Source organism: Mya arenaria, chromosome 6 (assembly GCF_026914265.1).
Source record: "Mya arenaria isolate MELC-2E11 chromosome 6, ASM2691426v1".
NCBI lineage: Eukaryota > Metazoa > Mollusca > Bivalvia > Myida > Myidae > Mya > Mya arenaria.
In genome coordinates, this window is record NC_069127.1 from 5,170,064 (window position 1) to 5,195,494 (window position 25,431).

The 25,431-nt window shown below is 39.6% G+C and overlaps 1 protein-coding gene across 1 annotated transcript; it reads right to left on the bottom strand.

Annotated features, from left to right (window-relative positions):
- Positions 1 to 411: 411 nt before the first annotated feature.
- On the bottom strand, positions 412 to 24,285 carry LOC128237297 (gamma-tubulin complex component 5-like). Its single transcript, XM_052952685.1, has 23 exons — positions 24,208 to 24,285; positions 23,952 to 24,058; positions 20,641 to 20,752; positions 20,192 to 20,288; positions 19,769 to 19,848; positions 18,839 to 18,968; positions 17,610 to 17,754; positions 16,176 to 16,265; positions 15,752 to 15,908; positions 15,337 to 15,475; positions 15,023 to 15,120; positions 12,013 to 12,159; positions 11,449 to 11,564; positions 10,189 to 10,460; positions 9,779 to 10,034; positions 9,490 to 9,652; positions 3,780 to 3,842; positions 3,439 to 3,615; positions 2,966 to 3,086; positions 2,402 to 2,562; positions 1,763 to 1,977; positions 1,067 to 1,167; positions 412 to 587 (listed from the first exon to the last, which is right to left on the bottom strand). Exons 1-23 carry the CDS (start codon positions 24,277 to 24,279, stop codon positions 544 to 546), a joined length of 3,063 nt encoding a protein of 1,020 aa, XP_052808645.1. The 5' UTR covers positions 24,280 to 24,285; the 3' UTR covers positions 412 to 543.
- Positions 24,286 to 25,431: the final 1,146 nt, after the last annotated feature.

The window sequence follows — 25,431 nt, forward strand, 5'->3', positions numbered from 1 at the left end:
ACTGGTTTTTGTTTCTGACAAAGGCAACTCAATGTCAATACATTGAAGCATCTCTTAAATGCATTTCATAATTGGATTTGGTGTAAGGTGGTGTTTGGAACACTCCTTTGTCAATAAAACCAGCCCCCTTTGTAGGACTGGTGCACATTACAGCAAATAATTGAATGATTTTTCATGGTTGTTTATAGTGAAAACTTTCTGGAAGTTTCCCATTAAAGAGTACATGACGGAACTGAAGTGTTTGAAATGTTATGCAGGGTGTCACAAAAACTGCAATCTTCTCTTCACAACCAATCTTGGATAACATTGGTTTTTATATCAATAATGCAACGGAAACTATAGGGAGGAGCCGAGAAGGCAAAACAATTTGATGATGATCCTGGCAAAAGGTCAAGATCAAAGTCAATCATGAAAGGTAGCACAATAAATTTATATTTTTAAATTAACAATTCATAAATAGCACATACACTGCAATGCTTATGTCCAAACTCTCGACATAAACTGTACATGGATCACAGAATAAGTTCTTGAGTGAAAAGTCTGTTATTTTGGTACGAGATTCTCCAGTCCAAATGCCAGCGCTTCCACTGAAAATAAATCAAAGGAAAACTATGACTATGCTTTTCAAACACCAAGAAACATGCCTGATATAAGCAGTGTTTTATATCAAAGAAACAAATATTTGTTCACATGTTAGTAGTTTGATTTTATAACACTTACAGAATGCATATTGAAATTTTAGTACCGTAGTATTTTAATTCTTCCCGAGCAGATGGTCTTACATTTAAAAGAAGAAATTCTGTGTAACTGGAAACAAACTAACACAATAAATTATACCATATGTGCTATGAACTCACAAAACAACACTTCTATCTCTTTAACATACTTTGAAATATTATTCTTCATAACTTTAGGCATTTAATTTATCACTACAGTAAAACCTAAAGCAACATCAATTATAATCCAAATGTATTCACTAAGATATTCCAAGCTATATAATATACATGAATGATCTAAGCTACAATCTCGCCAGTGTACAATCATAGATGTATCAGTATGTACATACAGTGTGGGAATGATCCACGCTGGATAACAGAATTGAGGAAGGATCGCAGAAAGTTGATACAGCGGGAAAACTCCGTCTCTGTGTCCTCTATCTGCTTCAGACTGAAAAATGCGTTGACAATGATAGTCATACATTTTTATTGGTTTAAACATCTTAATTTAACAACAATTGTGGAACAATCATTTTAATTAATCATTCCCATTGGCACAATGTTACATTAGGGTGGTGTCTTGTGTTGTGGGGAAACTGCAGTTCCCATAGTAAAGCAGTTTTTCCGGCCTGGTGACCCGAAACCAAACTTGCATGTGCCTAGGCTGGGAAACAAACCTAGAACGCCTTAGTGTCATGAGTGCACTAACCACTGTGCTAACCATACACCCATACTGACTTCCCAGTACAGTAGTTGTATTCAAACTACTTACACTGTACCAATTTGCTTGAATACAATGTACATGTAATACAATTTTGGTAATATGCTGTTATTTAAAAATCATTAGACTCAAACAAGAAAAAGGTCTGTTTATAGAAAACGAAACCTTAGTACATCTAGATTATGTAAGAGTTAATATCAGTTGTACATGCAAGAGAATATTCAAACAATACTGACCGGTTGCAAACTGTAAAGGCAAGAATCATATACAGACACTTAGGGTTTTATTGGTAAGTTAGTACTTGTAGCCAGCCTATGCCTCTCACCTGATGTTGTCAATGCCACGGTCCCACTCTCTCTGGAAGCGCAGGGCAAGGTTAAGCACCTTCAGCACGGCTTCTTTGAGGAAGGCATTCTTACGGTGCAGCAAGCATCGCTGGTGGATCTTGCGTATGTAGCCAGCATGCAGGTTGATGATCTCATCCAGGTCTTTAGCCTGGCTAAGGTCCCGGGTGAACTGTAGGCCTATACTGTGGAGGATCTGAAAATGCAGGGTTTGGGGTGTATGAACAGGTGTATGAGTAATTACAGCTAACTGTTGTGTTGTGATGTGTATGGGTGCATAGACATGCTGTGTATTCATGCTCATTTTATGCCTTCTTCTGCAATACATACAATGGAGACATGCTTGATCTCAAAACAAGCTTTATGAGCACATTTAACAAACGAAGTGCTGACGCTGGTTTTGGAAACCTGCGTATCCAAAAACTACCTTGCCTGTGATGGGGGTTATTATTCAAATGTGCTCAATGAACAATGATTTAGTAAGGACCTTATGAGCTACATCAAACTTGTACACAGCAATTGTTTGTGCATGGGCCTTTAAAAACGTATCAGTTAGAACAATATTTTTACAATGTCTGCAATATTATAACCAAATCAGTACAAACAATCCATGAGCTCACCCTGGTCATGATGTAGTTATGAAGGTTGTTCACAAAGTTGATGAGTTTCATTCGGAGGAGATGCATGCGGTGGACCTTGTGTCTGCGTGGCGTGGTGTCCAGGCTTAGGCCCTTCAGTAGTTGGTCAGTGCTGCTTATCCCACCCACCTCCTTACCCAGGTCTGCACAGAGAAACAAAGTTGCTAGTATCACTTTGGCATTCATAATCAAGTTATTTCAAGTTACTTTTATTTGAGATTACCTGAGACAGAATGAGGGGCACTAAGTATGTTATCTGCCCTCAGGTTCCGAATACAAAAATGCTCAAGGAAAATAACTAATGGTCCTCACCATTCTAATTTTTGCTTGAATCTACAATATTTTAATGAAGGTGTGCTTGTTTTTCATATATTTATTATGCTGTTTTTGAACTTGACAAATGATATCATATAATAGCTTTTGCTGTAATACTACATCATGAAAATTTTGTTAAACTATTGACTAGTAATTATACATATGTAAACACTCACCATGTCAAAACAGATAACTTAAACAAGGCAAGACTTGGAAGAAAAGTTCACCAACCATAAAATCTGAGCTCATCGAGGCAGTACTTGGCGCGCTTGATCTGCAGGAGGAAGGAGAAGATCTGGTTGTAGATCTCCTGGCAGCGATTGTTGATCACCACGTCAACAGGGCTAGGAATCTACAGCAGATATCAAAATATTTTTTTTTAGAATGAGGGACATTAGCAAGTAAAAACTACGGTATGTGTTAAAAATACATATTACAATGGACAAATGATTCAATTCACCAGTGGACCCTAATTGTTAAGATATCAGTCAGGTTAGTCAGACTGCAAAGAATGAAATTAAAAGTTGTTGTTTCAAACAAAAATTAATTGAAGGAAGAAATGACATTTGGTCCCATGCTCTAATCTATCATCTGAATCTTAAAATTCCTAATCTCTATTGAAGTATACAGAAATAACTTATTACCATCTAATTATTCAATGATGCAGGAAAATTGTATAGAAATCCAAAAAAACAAATCTGTACCTGGTATTGCAGACGGAGACAGTTTGTAATGTTGATGGGCTGAAGGTCGCTAGGGTCATCACTGGTTTCCACGGAGATGGAGATTCGGGGCACCTGCTCGGGGAAGTGGGGGTCGATGGCTTCGTGCAGGGCCCATGTAACTGTGGTTGTATCCTTCCAGTGCTCATGCCGACGGATCTTCAAGGGAGAAACAACTGACACTAGCGCCATCACAGGATAATACCAGTTTTATCGCACTGATCAATTCAAATAAAACAACAGAAATCATATAATAAGAACATACATGTATCTACCTAAATCGATATAATAAAATGCTGGGTATATATGAACATGATGCTTACTTTGTCAAAAATTTCAGTGTAAAACACCGAAAGGCAGTCCCCTGCTTCCATTAGGAAAAACCTCTGAAAATTTAATACAAGAACAATTATAACATGAAGAATAATATGCATACACATTTGTTTGTACAACTTTTATTCTGTATAATGATAATGTAACAAGAGCTGTCACAGTATGTGACGAATGCCCCGAATGTGACATTGACCTATGAACAAGGTAGGTACATGAACAGTTAAAGATCAAACAAATACATATGGCAAGTTATTTTAAATTGCCTCTGAACATAAAAAAATACCACCCATACTTGACAACCTACATTCTAATGTCCTTATATTCAGCATTCCATTGTGAATAAACACAAAGTGTATCTTTCACCTTAGAGGTAGGGACATGGGTCTTGCATGTGACACTCAGTGCTCCAGCTAAGCATAATTAGCGTGGCGGGGCGCCCCGCTGCCCTTTTATGGCGCCCTGCTGCCTTTTCAAACGCCCCGCTGTGCCCTTTTCATTGACAGAGCCGCCTTTGATGATAAATAAAACAAATAAATCGCCCATTTGTGTCATCAAAGCGACATTGACCTCGCCGAAATTTTAACACATTGTAAATCTGTCAATCAGCGAGTATTTGGCCACTGTCCCATTAGTCAAAACATCGCAATTAGCCATAGGGTAATCCCCTAATCCGATAATTGGGCCGTGTCATCCAATTACCAAAACATCGCCGGTAGGCGGAGCTATTGAAAGTTAACCAATCAGAATGTACATTGAGAAGAACCTGATATTATGATATACGTTCATTAAAATGAGATAGAAAAGGCGACATAATTATGAAAAATCGTGTCAAGCATTGATGAAGTTAAAAAGTAATTGTTATATGTATTGAACAAACAATGCCAGACATTTTAAACATTGATGTTTTTGAAGCAGACGGTCATAGCCATCTCGGGCCATCGGCAAGGTGGCGCTAAAAAAATCAATAACATGACGTATCACCAAATATTTAATTGGTTTTCGTGAAATGTTCATGATAAAAAATTGATTTGTAAACACAAAAACATATTATTTGTTTTTGCTTTATGTAGAGTTTTAATACTTACAGTATTTTTCTCCTGTTTACGATGTCAAAAATATCGGCGAGATCGCCATTTTGTCAGAACAATTTTCCGAGTTAATTTCTCAACCTCCCATTATGTATTGGTAAAGTTTTCATCAAGGACAGTGATTTAAATGTCATTTGGTTCTTAAATGTCAGCATATTTAAAATTATTTAGCCAGAGACAAGTAAATAACAGCATAGCTGAATGTGACATTCGTACCCTATCCCGAACGTACCAAAATAAGATTCGTCCCCCTACTATATTGACAGGTCATTTATTAGTCATTTTGATTGTTTCAAATCCTTAGCTGTCTTGGTTTTTGTTTCATTTTTAGATGCTATTTGGAGATAAACTATGTGACATTGACAAATACACTTTTGCTGAGCCAAATATGATACATTTTTTATGAACATTTTATATAGTTATAGCAATCAGTTTGAATGTGAATATAAACTATATAAACTGAGGTGTGTGTTATGGCATAGTTTTTGTATCAGGTGTTACGAAAGTATCACTTCTCCTTAAAGTCTCCCCACTTCTCCCTTAATTGACTGAAGGGAGAAGTCACTTCTCCCAAAGTTTTCAGCCTAGTGAGAGTAGGCTGAAAACTGGGAGAAGTGACTTCTCCCATTCATAACACTGTTGTTGAAAGAGTTGCGCATTGATATGCCATAGATTAAACTGCGAATAAAGCATGATTTGTTACTTCTATTTAAATCACAGTTTGTTACCAATTTTGATATTACTGCACATATAGTCAGGTTATGTTTCAGAAATTAGTATGAACATAATAAATATACAGAAGTATGACTTAATAACTACATCTTTGGATATCATAACAATTAGTATTGAAAGTAGAGCTCTAGTACCAAAATATCAAAATATTGAACTTTGCAAGTGCCCCATTTAGGCTCATTAAAAGCGCATTAAAAGTGCCTTTTTGGACCAAGCACCCTGCCCTTTTCAAATCCTGGCTGGAGCACTGTGACACGTTGTCTTGGTACCAAGTTATTTTATAATCTGTCCATACAAGAGAAAGTTACAGCCCGGACACGACAACCTATACTCTATGTCGTTATATGCAGCATTCCATTGTGAATAAACACTAAGTGTGACCTTGACCTAAGAAATAGGGACACGGATCTTGCACGCGACACGTCGTCTTGGTATGTTGAACACATGTGGCAAGTTATTTCAAAATCTGTCCATACAAGGGAAAGTTACAGCCCTGACACGACAACCTATACTCTATGTCGTTATATGCAGCATGCCATTGTGAATAAACACTAAGTGTGACCTTGACCTAAGAGGTAGGGACACGGGTCTTGCACCCGACACATCGTCTTGGTAATTCAAACACATGTGCCAAGTTATTTTATAATCTGTCCATACAAGGGAAAGTTACAGCCCGGACACGACAACCTATACTCTATGTCGTTATATGCAGCATTCCATTGTGAATAAACACTAAGTGTGACCTTGACCTAAGAAATTGGGACACGGATCTTGCACGCGACACGTCGTCTTGGTATGCCGAACACATGTGGCAAGTTATTTTAAAATCTGTCCATACAAGGCAAAGTTACAGCCAAGACACGACAATCTATACTCTATGTCATTATATGCAGCATGCCATTGTGAATAAACACCTAAGTGTGACCTTGACCTAAGAGGTAGGGACACGGTTCTTGCACACGACACGTCGTCTTGGTATGTCGAACACATGTGGCAAGTTATTTTAAAATCTGTCCACACAAGGGAAAGTTACAGCCCGGACACGACAATCTATACCTGATGTCATTATATGCAGCATTCAATTGTGAATAAACACTAAGTGTGACCTTGACCTAAGAGGTAGGGACACAGGTCTTGCACCCGACACATCGTCTTGGTAATTCAAACACATGTGCCAAGTTATTTTATAATCTGTCCATACAAGGGAAAGTTACAGCCCGGACACGACAACCTATACTCTATGTCGTTATATGCAGCATGCCATTGTGAATAAACACTAAGTGTGACCTTGACCTAAGAAATAGGGACACGGATCTTGCACGCGACACGTCGTCTTGGTATGCCGAACACATGTGGCAAGTTATTTTAAAATCTGTCCATACAAGGAAAAGTTACAGCCCGGACACGACAATCTATACTCTATGTCATTATATGCAGCATTCCATTGTGAATAAACACCTAAGTGTGACCTTGACCTTAGAGGTAGGGACACGGTTCTTGCACGCGACACATTATCTTGGTATGCCAAACACATGTGGCAAGTTATTTTAAAATCTGTCCATACAAGGGAAAGTTACAGCCCGGAAACGACAACCTATACTCTATGTCGTTATATGCAGCATGCCATTGTGAATAAACACTAAGTGTGACCTTGACCTAAGAGGTAGGGACACAGATCTTGCACGTGACACGTCATCTTGGTATGCCGAACACATGTGGCAAGTTATTTTAAAATCTGTCCATACAAGGGAAAGTTACAGCCCGGACACAACAACCTATACTCTATGTCGTTATATGCAGCATGCCATTGTGAATAAACACTAAGTGTGACCTTGACCTTAGAGGTAGGGACACGGTTCTTGCACGCGACACATTATCTTGGTATGCCGAACACATGTGGCAAGTTATTTTAAAATCTGTCCATACAAGGGAAAGTTACAGCCCGGAAACGACAACCTATACTCTATGTCGTTATATGCAGCATGCCATTGTGAATAAACACTAAGTGTGACCTTGACCTAAGAGGTAGGGACACAGATCTTGCACGTGACACGTCATCTTGGTATGCCGAACACATGTGGCAAGTTATTTTAAAATCTGTCCATACAAGGGAAAGTTACAGCCCGGACACAACAACCTATACTCTATGTCGTTATATGCAGCATGCCATTGTGAATAAACACTAAGTGTGACCTTGACCTAAGAGGTAGGGACACGGATCTTGCACGCGACACGTTGTCTTGGTATGCCAAACACATGTGGCAAGTTATTTTAAAATCTGTCCATACAAGGGAAAGTTACAGCCCGGACACGACAACCTATACTCTATGTCGTTATATGCAGCATGCCATTGTGAATAAACATTAAGTGTGACCTTGACCTAAGAAATAGGGACACAGATATTGCACGCGACACGTCGTCTTGGTATGCCGAACACATGTGGCAAGTTATTTTAAAATCTGTCCATACAAGGAAAAGTTACAGCCCGGACACGACAACCTATACTCTATGTCATTATATGCAGCATTCCATTGTGAGTAAACACCTAAGTGTGACCTTGACCTTAGAGGTAGGGACACGGTTCTTGCACGCGACACGTTATCTTGGTATGCCGAACACATGTGGCAAGTTATTTTAAAATCTGTCCATACAAGGGAAAGTTACAGCCCGGACACGACAACTTATACTCTATGTCGTTACATGCAGCATGCCATTGTGAATAAACACCTAAGTGTGACCTTGACCTTAGAGGTAGGGACACAGTTCTTGTACGCGACACGTTATCTTGGTATGCCGAACACATGTGGCAAGTTATTTTAAAATCTGTCCATACAAGGGAAAGTTACAGCCCGGACACGACAACTTATACTCTATGTCGTTATATGCAGCATGCCATTGTGAATAAACACCTAAGTGTGACCTTGACCTTAGAGGTAGGGACACAGTTCTTGTACGCGACACGTTATCTTGGTATGCCGAACACATGTGGCAAGTTATTTTAAAATCTGTCCATACAAGGGAAAGTTACAGCCCGGACACGACAACCTATACTCTTTTTGTTATATGCAGCATGCCATTGTGAATAAACACTAAGTGTGACCTTGACCTAAGAGGCAGGGACACGGATCTTGCACGCGACACATCGTCTTGGTATGCCGAACACATGTGGCAAGTTATTTTCTGTCCATACAAGGGAAAGTTACAGCCCGGACACAACAACCTATACTCTATGTCCTTATATGCAGCATTCCATGTGACCTTGACCTTAGAGGTAGGGACACGGTTCTTGCACGCAACACGTCGTCTTGGTATGCCGAACACATGTGGCAAGTTATTTTAAAATCTGTCCATACAAGGGAAAGTTACAGCACTGACACGACAACCTATACTCTATGTCCTTATATGCAGCATTCCATTGGGAATAAACACTAAGTGTGACCTTGACCTTAGAGGTAGGGACAGGGTCCTTGCACGCGACACATCGTCTTGGTATGCCGAACACATGTGACAAGTTATTTTAAAATCTGTCCATAATATTCTGAGTTACTGAGTTGGACGGACGGACTGACGGACGGTGTGATTTTAATATGCCCACCTTCAAGGGCATAAAAATATCAATTTTAATCCATAAGTAAGAAGACATTCTATTAAACAAGGGCACAAGATGATACCGATGCAGATTGCTATCAGGCGCATAACACCTCAAATATTTTTGGGTAGTTGCACTTGCAGGTATGTTGTGTCTGTATAATATTCAACCCTAATTTCTATGTTAGGAACAAAAGATGAATTTTGGCTTGTAAATGACAATAGTGCTATTTCAATACCTCAGCTTCTTAAAAACACACATAAACAATTGTAATAGCAAAAACAACTTTACCCTCATGGATGTAAGATATTCTATGAGATGGTACTGAGTTTTCATGGTGTTGACAAGCTTGAGACAGACACGCTCATACTGGTGGTGAATGTGCGGGTACAGACATTCCCGGAGAATCAGTTCCACAGGTCGCAGACTGTCAATTTTCAGGCTTGATATTGTCCTGTTAAAGGCACAAGAACAAATGCATGCTGTTGACTTTAAAAGGAACTATTATCCGATAATTATAGATACATATAGTATTTTTATGGGCTTTAATAAATACTCTCTCTACATACATACAACTTACTTTGAAAAGCTCTCATCCAGTATAAAGTGACTATCGGCACTGGTGTCCATGAGATTCTCAAAATGTTTTTTCAGGAAGTCATCCTTGACATCTCTCTCCTCCATCTGCCTCTCAACTTCAGGGGAGAAAACTCTATAACTGGATGTAGTTTTCTCCCCAGTGGATTCTTCATTTAATTTCCCTTTGTGTAGTTTCATCCCCATGAGAGTTTGAATTGATAAGATAAATTTGTCATAGAGATGAGTCTCTTTGAATTCTGGAAATAAATGTATATGCAAATACTGAAAAATGTGAATTCCTTACAAATATCATCTTACTTTATGTGGTCTTCAAAAGATAAATAGTTCTTGACCCTTTAAGGCAAACTTTCAGTCTTTGATAAGAAGCAATTGAAAGCAGGCTCTACCTACCTTGTAGACCATCAACCCTGCTGGAGCCATCATGTTGTTCAGCAAGCTTCCCAAGGCCTTCTAGCATCTCCATTGATTTCCCTGTCAGCACAATCTCCTCAAGCGCTGGCTGGAGGAAAGCTGGTGCCCAGTCTGCAGTTGTGTATTGCTTCCCGGCCACAGTAGCAGAGGAACCATCCACTGTGGAGTCGTGGTCAGGGGGCTGCAGCATGGTGTGGAATACAAATGACTTCTCCCAGTACGTCTCATCAAGGGAGCGGATGTCCTTGTTCCTGAAATCAATATGGTATTTTATCAATATAAAATTACAGTAACTGACAAACAAATACTTAAGTAAACCAAAACTGTTTATGTCCTAAGTATTTCAAAATGAGGGGCTGTTCGTCTAGCGGTGTAACAGCTTTCCTCTGTAAAGTTTTTTTTTCTCAGAATAATGGATATAATTTTAATCTTTGGATTATCAATCCATAGCATGACTGGTGCTGCATGTGTTTAACGCCTTCCCAAAAAAACACCAGTTTTGGTTTTTACCTGGGAAAGGAACTCAGACCACAGTATCCTGTTATTTGGACTGCAGTTTTAGCCAGTCATGTTATCCCAACTTATAAGTATCTATCATGTGTTTCCGGTACGGATAGACAAATCCAACCCGAGGCCACGCACGTAAGTCAGTAAAGACGCTTGCCGAGTTACTGGCCAGGCAGCGTGCCAAAGGGTTGGATTTTTTTATTCGGACCGGAAAAACATAATTGATACTTTTTCTTGCATATCTAAAATCATCAATTTTTGTGAAAAAATTGACGTAGAAAACGCACTTTAGTACATTACACCAAAACGCGCGAGACAAAAAGACGTTGTTTACTGACATCACAAAGCACAGTAATTTGAAATCACTATTGATATCGCGTTTTAACGCTTCTTTATTTTCAATTTTAAATAAAATTCTTGCATACTTATATATTTGATTGCGCTTTATTGAAATGGCATAATATACTTTTCATTAACCATACAATTAAAGAAATGAGAAGTGGTGCGTTGTTGCGCGTGACTCATCTTACATGGGGTATGTAAGACGGGTTTTCCAGCACTGGTCACATGACCGGAAACACATGTCCGGTATGCAAGAAACTAGTATCCCATATTCCACACGACTGTGACAAAGAAGTAATTCTATAAGCCATTGGCTTTTCACAACCAGGCTGAGAAAGAAATACATATATAGTGTGCACAACTGTGTCAGCCACATCTGATATGTCTTACCTTTGTATAATGAATTCTGCACATGGGTCTGACAGGTTGCCATGGGATATCCATGTGTCGATGATGTTGATGTACGGCTGACAGGTCTGTATCCAGACTGGCAACAAAAGGCCAACCTGTAATATATACATGTAAACTTCTAAAATTATACTAACTAGAGCATGACCTTTCTTTATCCAATAAGTATGCCCTTCAAGGAAATATTCATGATATCATAAACATTCAAAATAAGAAGACTTAATTTCATCCAGTAATCTCCAATCTGCCAGATGTTCAGGTATTAGTCAAGATCATGTCCAACACTTAAAATCTACACATTATCGGTTTCAAAATGTTATTCGTAAACTGTATAAATTTGTTTTCAAACTACATGAACAAGTCACTAGCTTTTTGCTTATACAACTGCAACATATCTGCTTACCATGTCCACATTGTCCACCTTCTGTTCAGTGAGGGTGTACCCTCATACATTGGCATGGTGAACAAGGAGTACAATCCTAGTGGAGCGTAATAAAGGTTGGAAATCAATGCAGTACTGAAACAGTTCCCCTAGAACATACTAACCATGTCCACGTTGTCCACCTCCTGGTCAGTGTGGGTGTCCCCCTCATACATGGGCATGTCAAAAAGAGTGTCCATCCCTAGAAGGGTGTTGTACAGTGTGGTCAACAGCAGGGTTGCTCTCTGACTTGTCAACTGTAGTGTTCGACCCTAAAATCAGCAAGTTACTAATTAATGCTAGCACAGGGTATTTTGCCACAGTAATAATATTTAAAATGCTAATTTCTTTGTATAAAAAACCCTTTTCGCCCAAGCCAAAGAAAGTTTCATATAACTAAGTTGCAAACTTCTTGAATTACTACAGAAGCCATCATGTTGACCCTACATGGTGTATGCACCTCATGTAGACCCCAACTGGTGTATGCCCCTCATGTTGACACCTACCTGGTGTATGCCCCTCATGAAGACCCTACCTGGTGTATGCCCTTCATATTGAGCCTACCTGGTGTATGCCCCTCATGTAGACCCGACCAGGTGTATGCCCCTCATGTAGATTTTACCTGGTGTATGCCCCTCATGTAGACCCTACCTGGTGTATGCCCCTCATGTAGACCCTACCTGGTGAATGCCCCTCATGTAGACCCCTACCTGCTGTATGCCCATCATATAGACCCTACCTGGTGTATGCCCTTCATGTTGACACCTACATGGTGTATGTCTCTCATGTAGACCCTACCTGGTGTATGTCCCTCATGTTGACACCTACCTGGTGTATGCCCTTCATGTTGACACCTACCTGGTGTAGGCCCCTCATGTAGACACTACCTGGTGTATGTCCCTCATGTAGACACTACCTGGTGAATGCCCCTCATGTAGACCCCTACCTGCTGTATGCCCCTCATTTTGACCCTACCTGGTGTATGCCCCTCATGTAGACCCTACCTGGTGAATGCCCCTCATGTAGACCCCTACCTGCTGTATGCCCATCATATAGACCCTACCTGGTGTATGCCCTTCATGTTGACACCTACATGGTGTATGTCCCTCATGTAGACCCTACCTGGTGTATGTCCCTCATGTTGACACCTACCTGGTGTATGCCCTTCATGTTGACACCTACCTGGTGTAGGCCCCTCATGTTGACACCTACCTGGTGTATGCCCCTCATGTTGACACCTACCTGGTGTATGCCCCTCATGCAGACCCTACCTGGTGTATGCCCTTCATGTTGAGCCTACCTGGTGTATGCCCCTCATGTAGACCCGACCAGGTGTATGCCCCTCATGTAGATTTTACCTGGTGTATGCCCCTCATGTAGACCCTACCTGGTGTATGCCCCTCATGTAGACCCTACCTGGTGAATGCCCCTCATGTAGACCCCTACCTGCTGTATGCCCATCATATAGACCCTACCTGGTGTATGCCCTTCATGTTGACACCTACATGGTGTATGTCCCTCATGTAGACCCTACCTGGTGTATGTCCCTCATGTTGACACCTACCTGGTGTATGCCCTTCATGTTGACACCTACCTGGTGTAGGCCCCTCATGTAGACCCTACCTGGTGTATGCCCCTCATGTTGACACCTACCTGGTGTATGCCCTTCATGTTGACACCTACCTGGTGTATGTCCCTCATGTTGACACCTACCTGGTGTATGCCCTTCATGTTGACACCTACCTGGTGTATGCCCTTCATGTTGACAGCTACCTGGTGTATGTCCCTCATGTTGACACCTACCTGGTGTATGCCCTTCATGTTGACACCTACCTGGTGTAGGCCCCTCATGTAGACCCTACCTGGTGTATGTCCCTCATGTTGACACCTACCTGGTGTATGCCCTTCATGTTGACACCTACCTGGTGTAGGCCCCTCATGTAGACACTACCTGGTGTATGTCCCTCATGTAGACACTACCTGGTGAATGCCCCTCATGTAGACCACTACCTAATGTATGCCCCTCATTTTGACCCTACCTGGTGTATGCCCCTCATTTTGACCCTACCTGGTGTATGTCCCTCATGTAGACACTACCTGGTGTATGCCCTTCATGTTGAGCCTACCTGCTGTATGCCCCTCATGTAGACACTACCTGGTGTATGTCCCTCATGGAGACACTACCTGGTGTATGCCCTTCATGTAGACACTACCTGGTGTATGCCCTTCATGTTGAGCCTACCTGGTGTATGTCCCTCATGTAGACACTACCTGGTGTATGTCCCTCATGTAGACACTACCTGGTGTATGTCCCTCATGTAGACACTACCTGGTGTATGCCCCTCATGTAGACACTACCTGGTGTATGTCCCTCATGTAGACACTACCTGGTGTATGCCCCTCATGTAGACACTACCTGGTGTATGCCCCTCATGTAGACACTACCTGGTGTATGTCCCTCATGTAGACACTACCTGGTGTATGTCCCTTATGTTGACACATACCTGGTGTATGTCCCTCATGTAGACACTACCTGGTGTATGTCCCTTATGTTGACACCTACCTGGTGTATGTCCCTCATGTTGACACATACCTGGTGTATGTCCCTCATGTTGACACCTACCAGGTGTATGTCCCTCATGTAGACACTACCTGGTGTATGTCCCTCATGTTGACACATACCTGGTGTATGTCCCTCATGTTGACACATACCGTGTGTATGTCCCTCATGTTGACACCTACCTGGTGTATGTCCCTCATGTTGACACCTACCGGGTGTATGTCCCTCATGTTGACACCTACCTGGTGTATGTCCCTCATGTAGACACTACCTTGTGTATGTCCCTCATGTTGACACCTACCTGGTGTATGTCCCTCATGTTGACACCTACCGGGTGTAGGCCCCTCATGTAGATTTTAGCTGAAGTTAGCCCCTCATGTTGATCCTACCAGGTATATGCCCCTCATGTTGCCCCTACCTGGTGTATGTCCCTCATGTTGACCCCAACAGTAATTGGTGTATGCCCCTCATGTACACCTTTCATGGTGAATGCACCTCATGTTGACTCTATGTGGTGTATGCCCCTCATGTTGACCCCTACAGTACCTGGTGTATGCCCCTCACGTACACTTTACCTGGTGTATGCCCCTCATGTAGACCATACACAGCACGGACACCTTCTTCATCATTGGCTCAACCTCAACCCAAACTGACGCAAGGGTCATTGTCTCCTCTGAAATAAAACAGATTTGCATTTGTACATTTTTTCAAGATTTGCAAAACTAATGACAGTAATGAAGGATGTGGAATTTTTGGCATAACTTATGACAATTGTAAGTTGCCAAATCGTTCAAATAGTACACAAAAAGTCATAATATTTTGTTGACAGTTTAATTGAATAAGCTTGATATATCCTCTGTCACCAAAGATCCAACACATCTAAAGCTACCTTGTTTGATGAGCCTGAGCTCAATGGATGCCATCTGGGTTTTCAGCTTCTGCAGAAACTCTGCTATACACGTGGTGAAGGACTGGTATGTCTGACACACCCCTCCGACATTGCCATGGTAGCTCTCGTCCAAAAAGTTCTACAAATTTGTCATAGGTTTAAAGAATTCCTGTACCACTATGAACCATAGAAGTATGTATGTGAAGAATAATTCCTTTACATTCAAGTATAGTGGAACACATTTGACCTGAAAGTCAGTGAAATCTAAGGCACATATGATTCATCATCAGTTAAGTCCTAAACTGAATAGTTTAATGCATAAAATTAAAGAAGCATAAAATAAATATTTAACTAAATATCAATCAAAGACTGAAATGACTCATATTAAATGTGAAGATAAAGGGTTTCTGGATACCTGGAGTATCTGTATATAGGAGCCGTATCGCGTGAACTGGGTCAGGTGATCTTGGAGGACCTCCATAGAGAGGGATGACAAGACAACCCCGGGCCGTGGGGAGAAAAAACGGCCATTAAACTCCAGCAGGTGCACATTACATACGCCCATTAACATCCTGCAAATGGGGTTAATAATGAAAATAGATTTAACCTCTAGAAAAGACCATTTGCAAATAGCCACACTGAATTCTCTTAAATCAAAGCAGATGCAAAGGAATGCAGTATATGTATTTCATATAAAAAATATACTAATAATACATGTGTGATACATTTCCATGATCTTCTTTAAGTTTAAAATCAGATACATGTATGAATATCTTCTTTTTTTAAAAACATAGGTAAAACTCCTTGAAATAGATGTTGTATGTAGAAATGCAACTTACCAGATGATTTCCCTCAGTAACACATTCTCTGTGACTACAGTGTTGTTTGGGGATCCGCGGAGTGGGTCAAGTCGGGTCTTATATTCCTCCCTGTAATATCAGTGTAAGAACTACAATCTCATATATGTGGTATTTTTCTTGTCATATATTATTCAATGTATTTAAACACTATTTTCTAGTAAACAGGATCAAAGAATTAAGCAATTTTTCTTTTATGGCATTTATAAAATCAGTTCTGTTTTGAACTTCACCATACATTTTAATCTTCAAGTAGTTGTACATTGTATAGTTGTACATGTTACATTGTAGCTTGAAAGTTTTTACTAGGCAGACAGGCCCTGTGCTGGCTGATGTAAATGTAACTCAGCAGACATGATTGTTTAGCTGACAGACCCTGCACTTGGTGATGCAAATATTTCTTACCAGTCATTGTTGAGTTGACAGGCCCTGCACTTGGTGATGCAAATGTTTCTTACCAGTCATTGTTGAGTCGACAGGCCCTGTACTGGCCAGTGTCAATGTGACTCACCAGCCATTGTTGAGTCGACAGGCCCTGTACTGGCCAGTGTCAATGTGACTCACCAGCCATTGTTGAGCTGACAGGCCCTGTACTGGCCAGTGTCAATGTGACTCACCAGCCATTGTTGAGCTGACAGGCCCTGTACTGGCCAGTGTCAATGTGACTCACCAGCCATTGTTGAGCTGACAGGCCCTTTACTGGCCAGTGTCAATGTGACTTACCAGTCATTGTTGAGCCGACAGGCCCTGTACTGGCCAGTGTCAATGTGACTCACCAGTCATTGTTGAGCTGACAGGCCCTGTACTAGCCAGTGTCAATGTGACTCACCAGCCATTGTTGAGCTGACAGGCCCTGAACTGGCCAGTGTCAATGTGACTTACCAGTCATTGTTGAGCTGACAGGCCCTGTACTGGCCAGTGTCAATGTGACTCACCAGCCATTGTTGAGCTGACAGGCCCTGTACTGGCCAGTGTCAATGTGACTCACCAGCCATTGTTGAGCTGACAGGCCCTGTGCTGGCCGGTGTCAATGTGACTCACCAGCCATTGTTGAGCTGACAGGCTCTGTGCTGGCCGGTGTCAATGTGACTCACCAGCCATTGTTGAGCTGACAGGCCCTGTGCTGGCCAGTGTCAATGTGACTCACCAGCCATTGTTGAGGTGACAGGCCCTGTACTGGCCGGTGTCAATGTGACTCACCAGCTATTGTTAAGCTGACAGGCCCTGTGCTGGCCAGTGTCAATGTAACTCACAAGTCATTGTTGAGCTGACAGGCCCTGTGCTGGCTGGTGTCAATGTGACTCACCGATCATTGTTGAGCTGAGTGACAGGCCCTGTACTGGCCAGTGTCAATGTGACTCACCGGTCATTGTTGAGCTGACAGGCCCTGTACTGACCAGTGTCAATGTAACTCACCAGTCATTGTTGAGCTGACAGGCCCTGTACTGGCCAGTGTCAATGCTGATCTTCTCTCCCTTCCAGTACTGGGGGATCAGGTTTCTACTCAGCCAATCAGAGTCTGAAATCTCTTCTGGCTCCTCCCAGTAGCCTCTCGCATTTCCTGAAATTCATTGATATACTGAGGACATAATAAATAATGAAATATATGAAGCTATCACTCAATGTGATTAAAACCTCTTGATTGCTGCCCTGATCAGAAACGGCAGTATTGCTGTTGAGTGTAGGGGGTTTGTGTGTTGTTGTTTTTTGTTGAATTTGGTTGTAATTTTTAAAACTGGGAAAATAATGTTATTTTTATCTTCTGCAGTGCACGAGCTTGCATGGCAATCTCCTCTAAATGTTAAAAGTGTTCAAGTAATGCTCAGGGATAAAATTCTGATTGAAGAGAAATAAACAAAAGAGCACTAAAAATGTTAATGAAATACAATCAACCATCCTTGCTCGAACTCCATGTATTCATCAACTTAGTTCTTCAATTAACTATATTCAAACTGATATAATTTTGATCCGTAATGTGTTGTATCTACATTTTAGACGCAACATATTGCATGAAGTTTCATTAAATTCCATCCAATAATGTAGTTCTTAACTTATGCTGCAGACAATGAAAAGTAATAAAGGTCAATAACTCTGTGAGTCATTATATAGTTAAAGTCCTTGTAAACTGCATTTCCATTTATCATGCTTAAACAAATTTTGTTGTTTTATTATAATTCATTAAGCAATCAAGCAGGCAAAAACTCAGCGAGGAAGTGAAGACAGAGTTATGGTTCTCATAAAGGGTAATAACTCTGTAAAATGCTCAAAACAGAGTTATGGTTTCTGTACACTGCACTTCATCTCATTTTGTTATATCATAATAATTTGTTGGTCAGGGGAATTATGTTCTTATATTGCTGATGTCAGTGGAATGAACATTTATTTTTCTTCAGAGTGAAATAGAAGATATTAGTCGATAGTTTGTACTAGTTATTTTGTATATTCATTGTGAAAACAGCTGATACTAATCACTCTCAAGTCTGCTTCTTTAGAAACAATTTGGAAAGACCATTATCAAGTCCCTCTGGTTGGAGGTTAACCTACCAGTTCTGTTCTCATAGGCTGACACCTAGAGCACAACACTATATAACCATTTGGTACTCTTAAAGCATACCATAACTACCTTGTATGTAAGAGTGAAATACCTGCAATAAAGGGTATTACTGGCTGCTCGGTCACATTTGGGCTGGAGGTATTGGGCCTGAGCTCCCTATTACCCTGGGAAATTCCCGCCTCTCCACTGCCAACATTATCTTCATCAACATCTGACCAGTCCTGCAACAACAGCCACATTTCAACATAGTTTCCAAAAGCCTGTAAGAACACAAACAACATCAGATTGATTGTTTTCATCCATTTTTGTAATAACTAGTTCAATAATAATTGTAAAATGAACATATATCTTTGTTAACTAAAGATAATTGCATATGACAGAAAAGACACACATGAATCAGTTAGGTGAAACTAGAATTGCATCCATAGGACATGAATGTCCCAACTTACCTCATGAGACAAAAGAAACGTTCCCACCCGTTCTAACTTATTTCCAACCAAAATGAAAGTTAACAAATTGGAATATTTAAAGTTGTTAATATAAAGCTCCATCCACTTTTATGAAACATGTTAATAGAACTGTCACTACTATCAAATGCAAGGCCAAAACAAAATAAATAAAAATTACCAACTAACTAAAGAAGTGGTAGGGCCTGCGACTATTTCGTAGGTAAGGTTGGGTAACCCGCACCAAATGTTTTTTTAGGCCTTATTGAAGGCCCATTTCTCTCCCCATCACTATGTGCAGCTGCAAACAAAACTCCCTGGTGCACAACAACAACATTACTCTAAGGTTTCATGATGCTAGGCCATATTCTTTTGAATGACGTAAGTTCAAAAACGCCAAACGCACAGACAGACAATGCACAGACATACAGTGTACAAATGGTTAAGGGCTAATCTATATGCCCCCCTTTAGAATAAAACAGAACCCAGGAACATAAAAAGGTAGAGTTAATTTCAACTACTCCTTGTAGAGCGCTAAAAAGTGTTTTAGAAATTCTCTACCACAATTTCCTTACCGAAAGTTCCCCATCGCTTGGTTCGTAGTACTCTATGCCCTCCATCAGATAGGCCTTCCAGTCAAAGTCATCTTGCTCCTCTAAAATACCCAGTATCAATGTAACACAGAGTATCAGTGATATTTTGTTAACTTGGCAAAGTAAATAAATCAACAAAAAACTTAAATTCTTGCTTGCTAAAGTCTGTTCTTATATACATGTTGTAAACATTTGTTGTTTCTAATTACTCAGCTAACTAAACAAATGTGTTTATACATATTAATGATCATATATCAGCTACTCTCCTAATTGGATTTGATGTAACTGCATGTACCTTTGGTACCTACAGTATATGTATAACAAAAAACAAAATGACATCATTGAAGACTACACTGAATGTAAATGCTTTGGCATTTTAAATAATAATTTAACATGAGTAGGCACCAATTTCCTGTTGTTTCTTTGTTTCCACATATTCTCCTCTCACTGGACTCTCTGATATGAGCATCAACACTAACAGTATGGCATAGTGGGTGTCCGTCTGTAAAACAGAACCTAGAAACATTCATATATTGAGAATTTTACTGCTACAACAAAACAGCAAAAAATTCAATTTGCCTCCCTTTTATAGGAACTTAGTGCAACTATGTATTATTTCAGAAGCTTGTATTAGTTTTGGTAGTTTTTAAGTACTTTGCATGATTAAATATATAATAGAATAAAAACTGCATAAACACCCAAGAAATTTTAACAATGCATGTATAATATAACTTTGTACTAGTATTGTAATTAAAAGCAAATGTCTTCATTTGGGAAAAAGTTGTTTGTATGAAAATGGTTAACTAAAAACAATCATCATAACAATAAGCATAATAGAATGCAAAAGCTCCCACCTTCCCTGTGTCTCTGCCTTCAAAGCAGGCTGTACCCAGGAACTCTTGACGCAGCTCATCAAACTTCTTCGCTTTTTTGTGCTCGGAGTGAATCTTCAATTTGTCACAAATGCTATGAGAAAATGAAAATAATGCCATTTACCTCATTTCTTTTTATATACATCTTTGATATCAAAAATACAAAAAAAATACAGTTATAAAATTAAAACAAGAGGCACATCAGTGCCTGTGCTCCACTGGCCAAAAGGTTCAAGCAAAGACCACCTAACGAACATTTTCGTCAAGTTTCATAGAAATACAATCATCAATTTTTGAGGAGAAGTTATTTAAAAAATTTTTTTACTTTAATAGCTCTGGCTGCCATGTTGTGCAGTTGACCGAAATGATTTGGGCAATTTGAGTAAAGGAGCACCAAACAAACATTTCTGTCAAGTTTTATCGAAAAAAGGTCATCGGTTTCGACGACAAGTCGTATAAAGTTTTTTTATTTTTTAGCTCTGGCAGCCATGGTGTGCAGTGGACTGGAACCATTTAACAAATTTTGATTAATGACCATCCAAGGAACATTTCTGTTAAGTTTCATCAAAATCTGATCATCGGTTTCTGAGAAGATGTTCTTTAAAGGTTTTTCTATTTTTTTGCCCTGGCAGCCATGTTGTGCAGCGGACCGGAACCATTTGAGCAATTTTGGTTAAGGACCACCCAAGGAACAATTCTGTCAAGTTTCATCAAAATCTGCCTATCCGTTTCAGAGGAGATGTCGTTTAAAGATTTTGCTATTTTTAGCTGTGGCGGCCATATTGTGCAATGGACCAAAACCATTTGAGCAATTTTAATAAAGGACCACCCAAGGAACATTACTGTCAAGTTTCATCAAAATCTGCCGAACCGTTTCAGAGGAGATGTCGTTTAAAGATTTTGCTATTTTTAGCTCTGGCGGCCATATTGTGCAATGGACCGGAACCATTTGAGCAATTTTGGTAAAGGACCATCCAAGGAACATTTCTGTTAAGATTCATCAAAATCTGATCATCGGTTTCTGAGAAGATGTTCTTTAAAGGTTTTTCTATTTTTTTGCCCTGGCAGCCATGTTGTGCAGCGGACCGGAACCATTTGAGCAATTTTGGTTAAGGACCACCCAAGGAACAATTCTGTCAAGTTTCATCAAAATCTGCCTATCCGTTTCAGAGGAGATGTCGTTTAAAGATTTTGCTATTTTTAGCTGTGGCGGCCATATTGTGCAATGGACCAGAACCATTTGAGCAATTTCAATAAAGGACCACCCAAGGAACATTACTGTCAAGTTTCATCAAAATCTGCCGAACCGTTTCAGAGGAGATGTTGTTTAAAGATTTTGCTATTTTTAGCTCTGGCGGCCATATTGTGCAATGGACCGGAACCATTTGAGCAATTTTGGTAAAGGACCATCCAAGGAACATTTCTGTTAAGTTTCATCAAAATCTGATCATCGGTTTCTGAGAAGATGTTCTTTAAAGGTTTTTCTATTTTTTTGCCCTGGCAGCCATGTTGTGCAGCGGACCGGAACCATTTGAGCAATTTTGGTTTAGGACCACCCAAGGAACAATTCTGTCAAGTTTCATCAAAATCTGCCGAACCGTTTCAGAGGAGATGTCGTTTAAAGATTTTGCTATTTTTAGCTCTGGCGGCCATATTGTGCAATGGACCGGAACCATTTGAGCAATTTTGGTAAAGGACCACCAAAGGAACATTCCTGTGAAGTTTTGTCAAAATCCGCTTATCAGTTTCAGAGGAGATGTCGTTTAAAGTAAAAGTTTACGCACGCACGCACGCACGCACGCACGCACGCAACGGACAATCTGTGACGACATAAGCTCCATGGCCTTCGGCCAGTGGAGCTAAAAAGTATTTTGGTTTTAGTGGGGTGCAAACCCACACCGTTCAAATCCAGAAAAAATAAGTGAAACAACACCTGATCCACTTAACTTTAAAATAAGTAAAACTAGTTGATAGTTTGACATGAACCATACATTGATAACATCACTTGATAATGTCAATCAACTAATCATGAAACAACATCCTCAGCATTTGCTGTATGGTTCCAGCTTTTGATACATGTACCTTAATTTTAACACTCCTAATAATTCGTGACACTTCATTTTGTCATACACAAAAAAGCGCATTTTACAAAAAAAATTCTGTGATGCTCCTCTTATCAGCATCATAATTTTTCATTCGAAAATACCTGGATCATATTTATTTTAGAAAAAGGAGCTTAATTTTCTTAATGTGAAATTCCATTTGAAAATGTTCAGTATTTCTTTAGCTTTATTATCTAGTCTAATCCTGCAACTGCTCAGAAACTGTTTGCAAAGTGCTATGCTCTACCCATTTACAGACATTGCGAAAACCGTTGTTCTGACGGTCCTGACTCAGTCCGACTAAATTTGTGATAGGGTCAGTCTGTCTGACTGACAGTTTTCACTGCCAGATGTAAAAAATAATGAAGATTTAATCTTTATCAATTATCGAACACCACTTAAAGTAAGAATAATTTATTTTGTTTAAAAGAAAATCATGTTTTTATCAATGATATTGTCAAAACCATTTGTTTACTATTCCGATGTGTTTTTGATAGTGAAGATGTCAGAATGCATACCGCACTAAATCAAACACCATGCAGCATTTGCCTCCCTTTGCAATACATTACCAAATAATGTTTACTACTGTGTATATAAAGCGCGATGTTTTGAAACACTAAAATTATCAACTTTTGTCATGAACATTGGAATGTTTTAAGTGATAGTTCCAAATGTTCCAAACAATAATCTTATCCTTTGGAACATGTTATTCCATTCAAAACTGGTACCGGTACATCCAAAAAATACAAATTGCCAACAAATCGACCAATCAGAATTTTCATTACAGTATGATTAAGCGCTAGTGCCAAAAAATGCCTACTAAAATTTATTCCGAGGCAAAATCTGGCAAAAAAAAGAAAGAACGAAGCAGATGAAAACTGTGAACTGTAATTTGTGTTCAAGTTTAACTGGTTAATTTCTAAATACGTTTTTACTTCTTTTGGACCGACAATATATCAGAGGATGTCAGTCCGAATGACCAAGACTTTTTCTGAACTTTCACGATGTCTGCACTTATCTAACTCATAAGCATAAGTATATATGGTAAGTCAGTGGTCCAGTTAGGAAATTTGTAGGTATTTCACAAATATTTCTTTTAAAATGAGTATTGTGTGGACCTCAGGAATTTATCAGACATTTTCCTTTTATACGGTCTACTTCTGAATGCCTTTAGAGCCATGTTTCACCTACCCATCAAGTTGCCTGGTGACCTTGTGACTGTCAACTCCAAGAAACCTGTGAAACTTGAGGTTGGACACCACAAAGTCCTGGCAGACACCAAAGTTCTCCTCATTTTGCTGAAAATAATAGCCATCATACAGTTTTTAACTTTTATAAACAGTAAAAACAGCGACAAAACTACATTGCATAGTTTCATTAAATTACATAGCCAATAACAACTGAATCATGCAAATATAACTGGAATAATGGATTTCAACGTATTTACTTGGAAACCTGTCACGCATTTGATTAATTTACGAATATCTTTTAGATTTTCTTTTTCAATGGACCGCGCCATGTTTAAGGTGCGGACAACACTTTTCTTTAATTAAAAAACGTAAACAAATTGGGAGCAGGATTTACCAATATTGTTCAACCCCTTCTCAAAACGAAAGACTTTTCAACCCTTAGACTTTTCAACCCCTACCTGTTTGGACTTTTCAACCCCTAAATCAAAGACTTTTCAACCCCTAGTTGAAATATTTTAATAGCCATGTTGAAGACTTTTCAACCCTTATATCAAAGACTTTTCAACCCCTATCATTTTTGTCAACCAGGTGTTGTCTTTTTCATTGTTTTGTTTTTTTGCAAGAAACTTAAGAAATTGTTATTGAAATACAATTAAATATTTGTTTGTCCAATTTGTTACACTTTTCTCCAATATATTGAATGAAATTTACAAATTCTTTGCCTTGATTTACTAAGCACTTAATGGTTACTGTTTTTCGATATGCTGTCAATGAAATACATAACGGACAACATAAGATCTGAAACTTTTTATATCTTACATGTATCCCATGATATGAAATATCTATCACAGGTAACAAGTCTCGGAGATGTCGCCCTGACGGTTCATGGGAGCGACCACAGTACAATTGTGTTAGATCAACCGTGGAAAACGTCATTAATGAAGTAGAACATTTGAAATACAAGCGTCTTATAGGAGTTATAATGTATAACGTATCAATACGTTTAATCTGTTTGGCATTCCTTTTGCAAATACAAACGGAGAATATATCTGGGCAGTTAAAGATATTGAATACTCCCCGAAGTGTATTTAGATGTTGCAAACGGGGTCATTCATAGCCCGATTTCATACAAACCAAACTTCATCGCTTATAAGACTAAGTAATAAAATATCGGCCATCAAAAATATAGTTACTATAAGCTCATCGAATAATATTGTTCATACTGGTTATTTTTTGTGAAACTATCCTTGCTTTTTAAGGCTTGGGATATGTTATGAACTAATGACACCATTCCAGAAATTGATTTCATAAATCATATCAAACAGATCAACGGTCTCGATCTCACACTGAACGGTAACGATATAAAAGAGGAAACCGAGTTACCAGATAATTAACATAGCTGTGGGTTAGGTTCGTTAAGTATATACTTCGGGTGTAAATAGAAAAAACAACATTATTCCGGCTATTCCGGCTAATGCTCA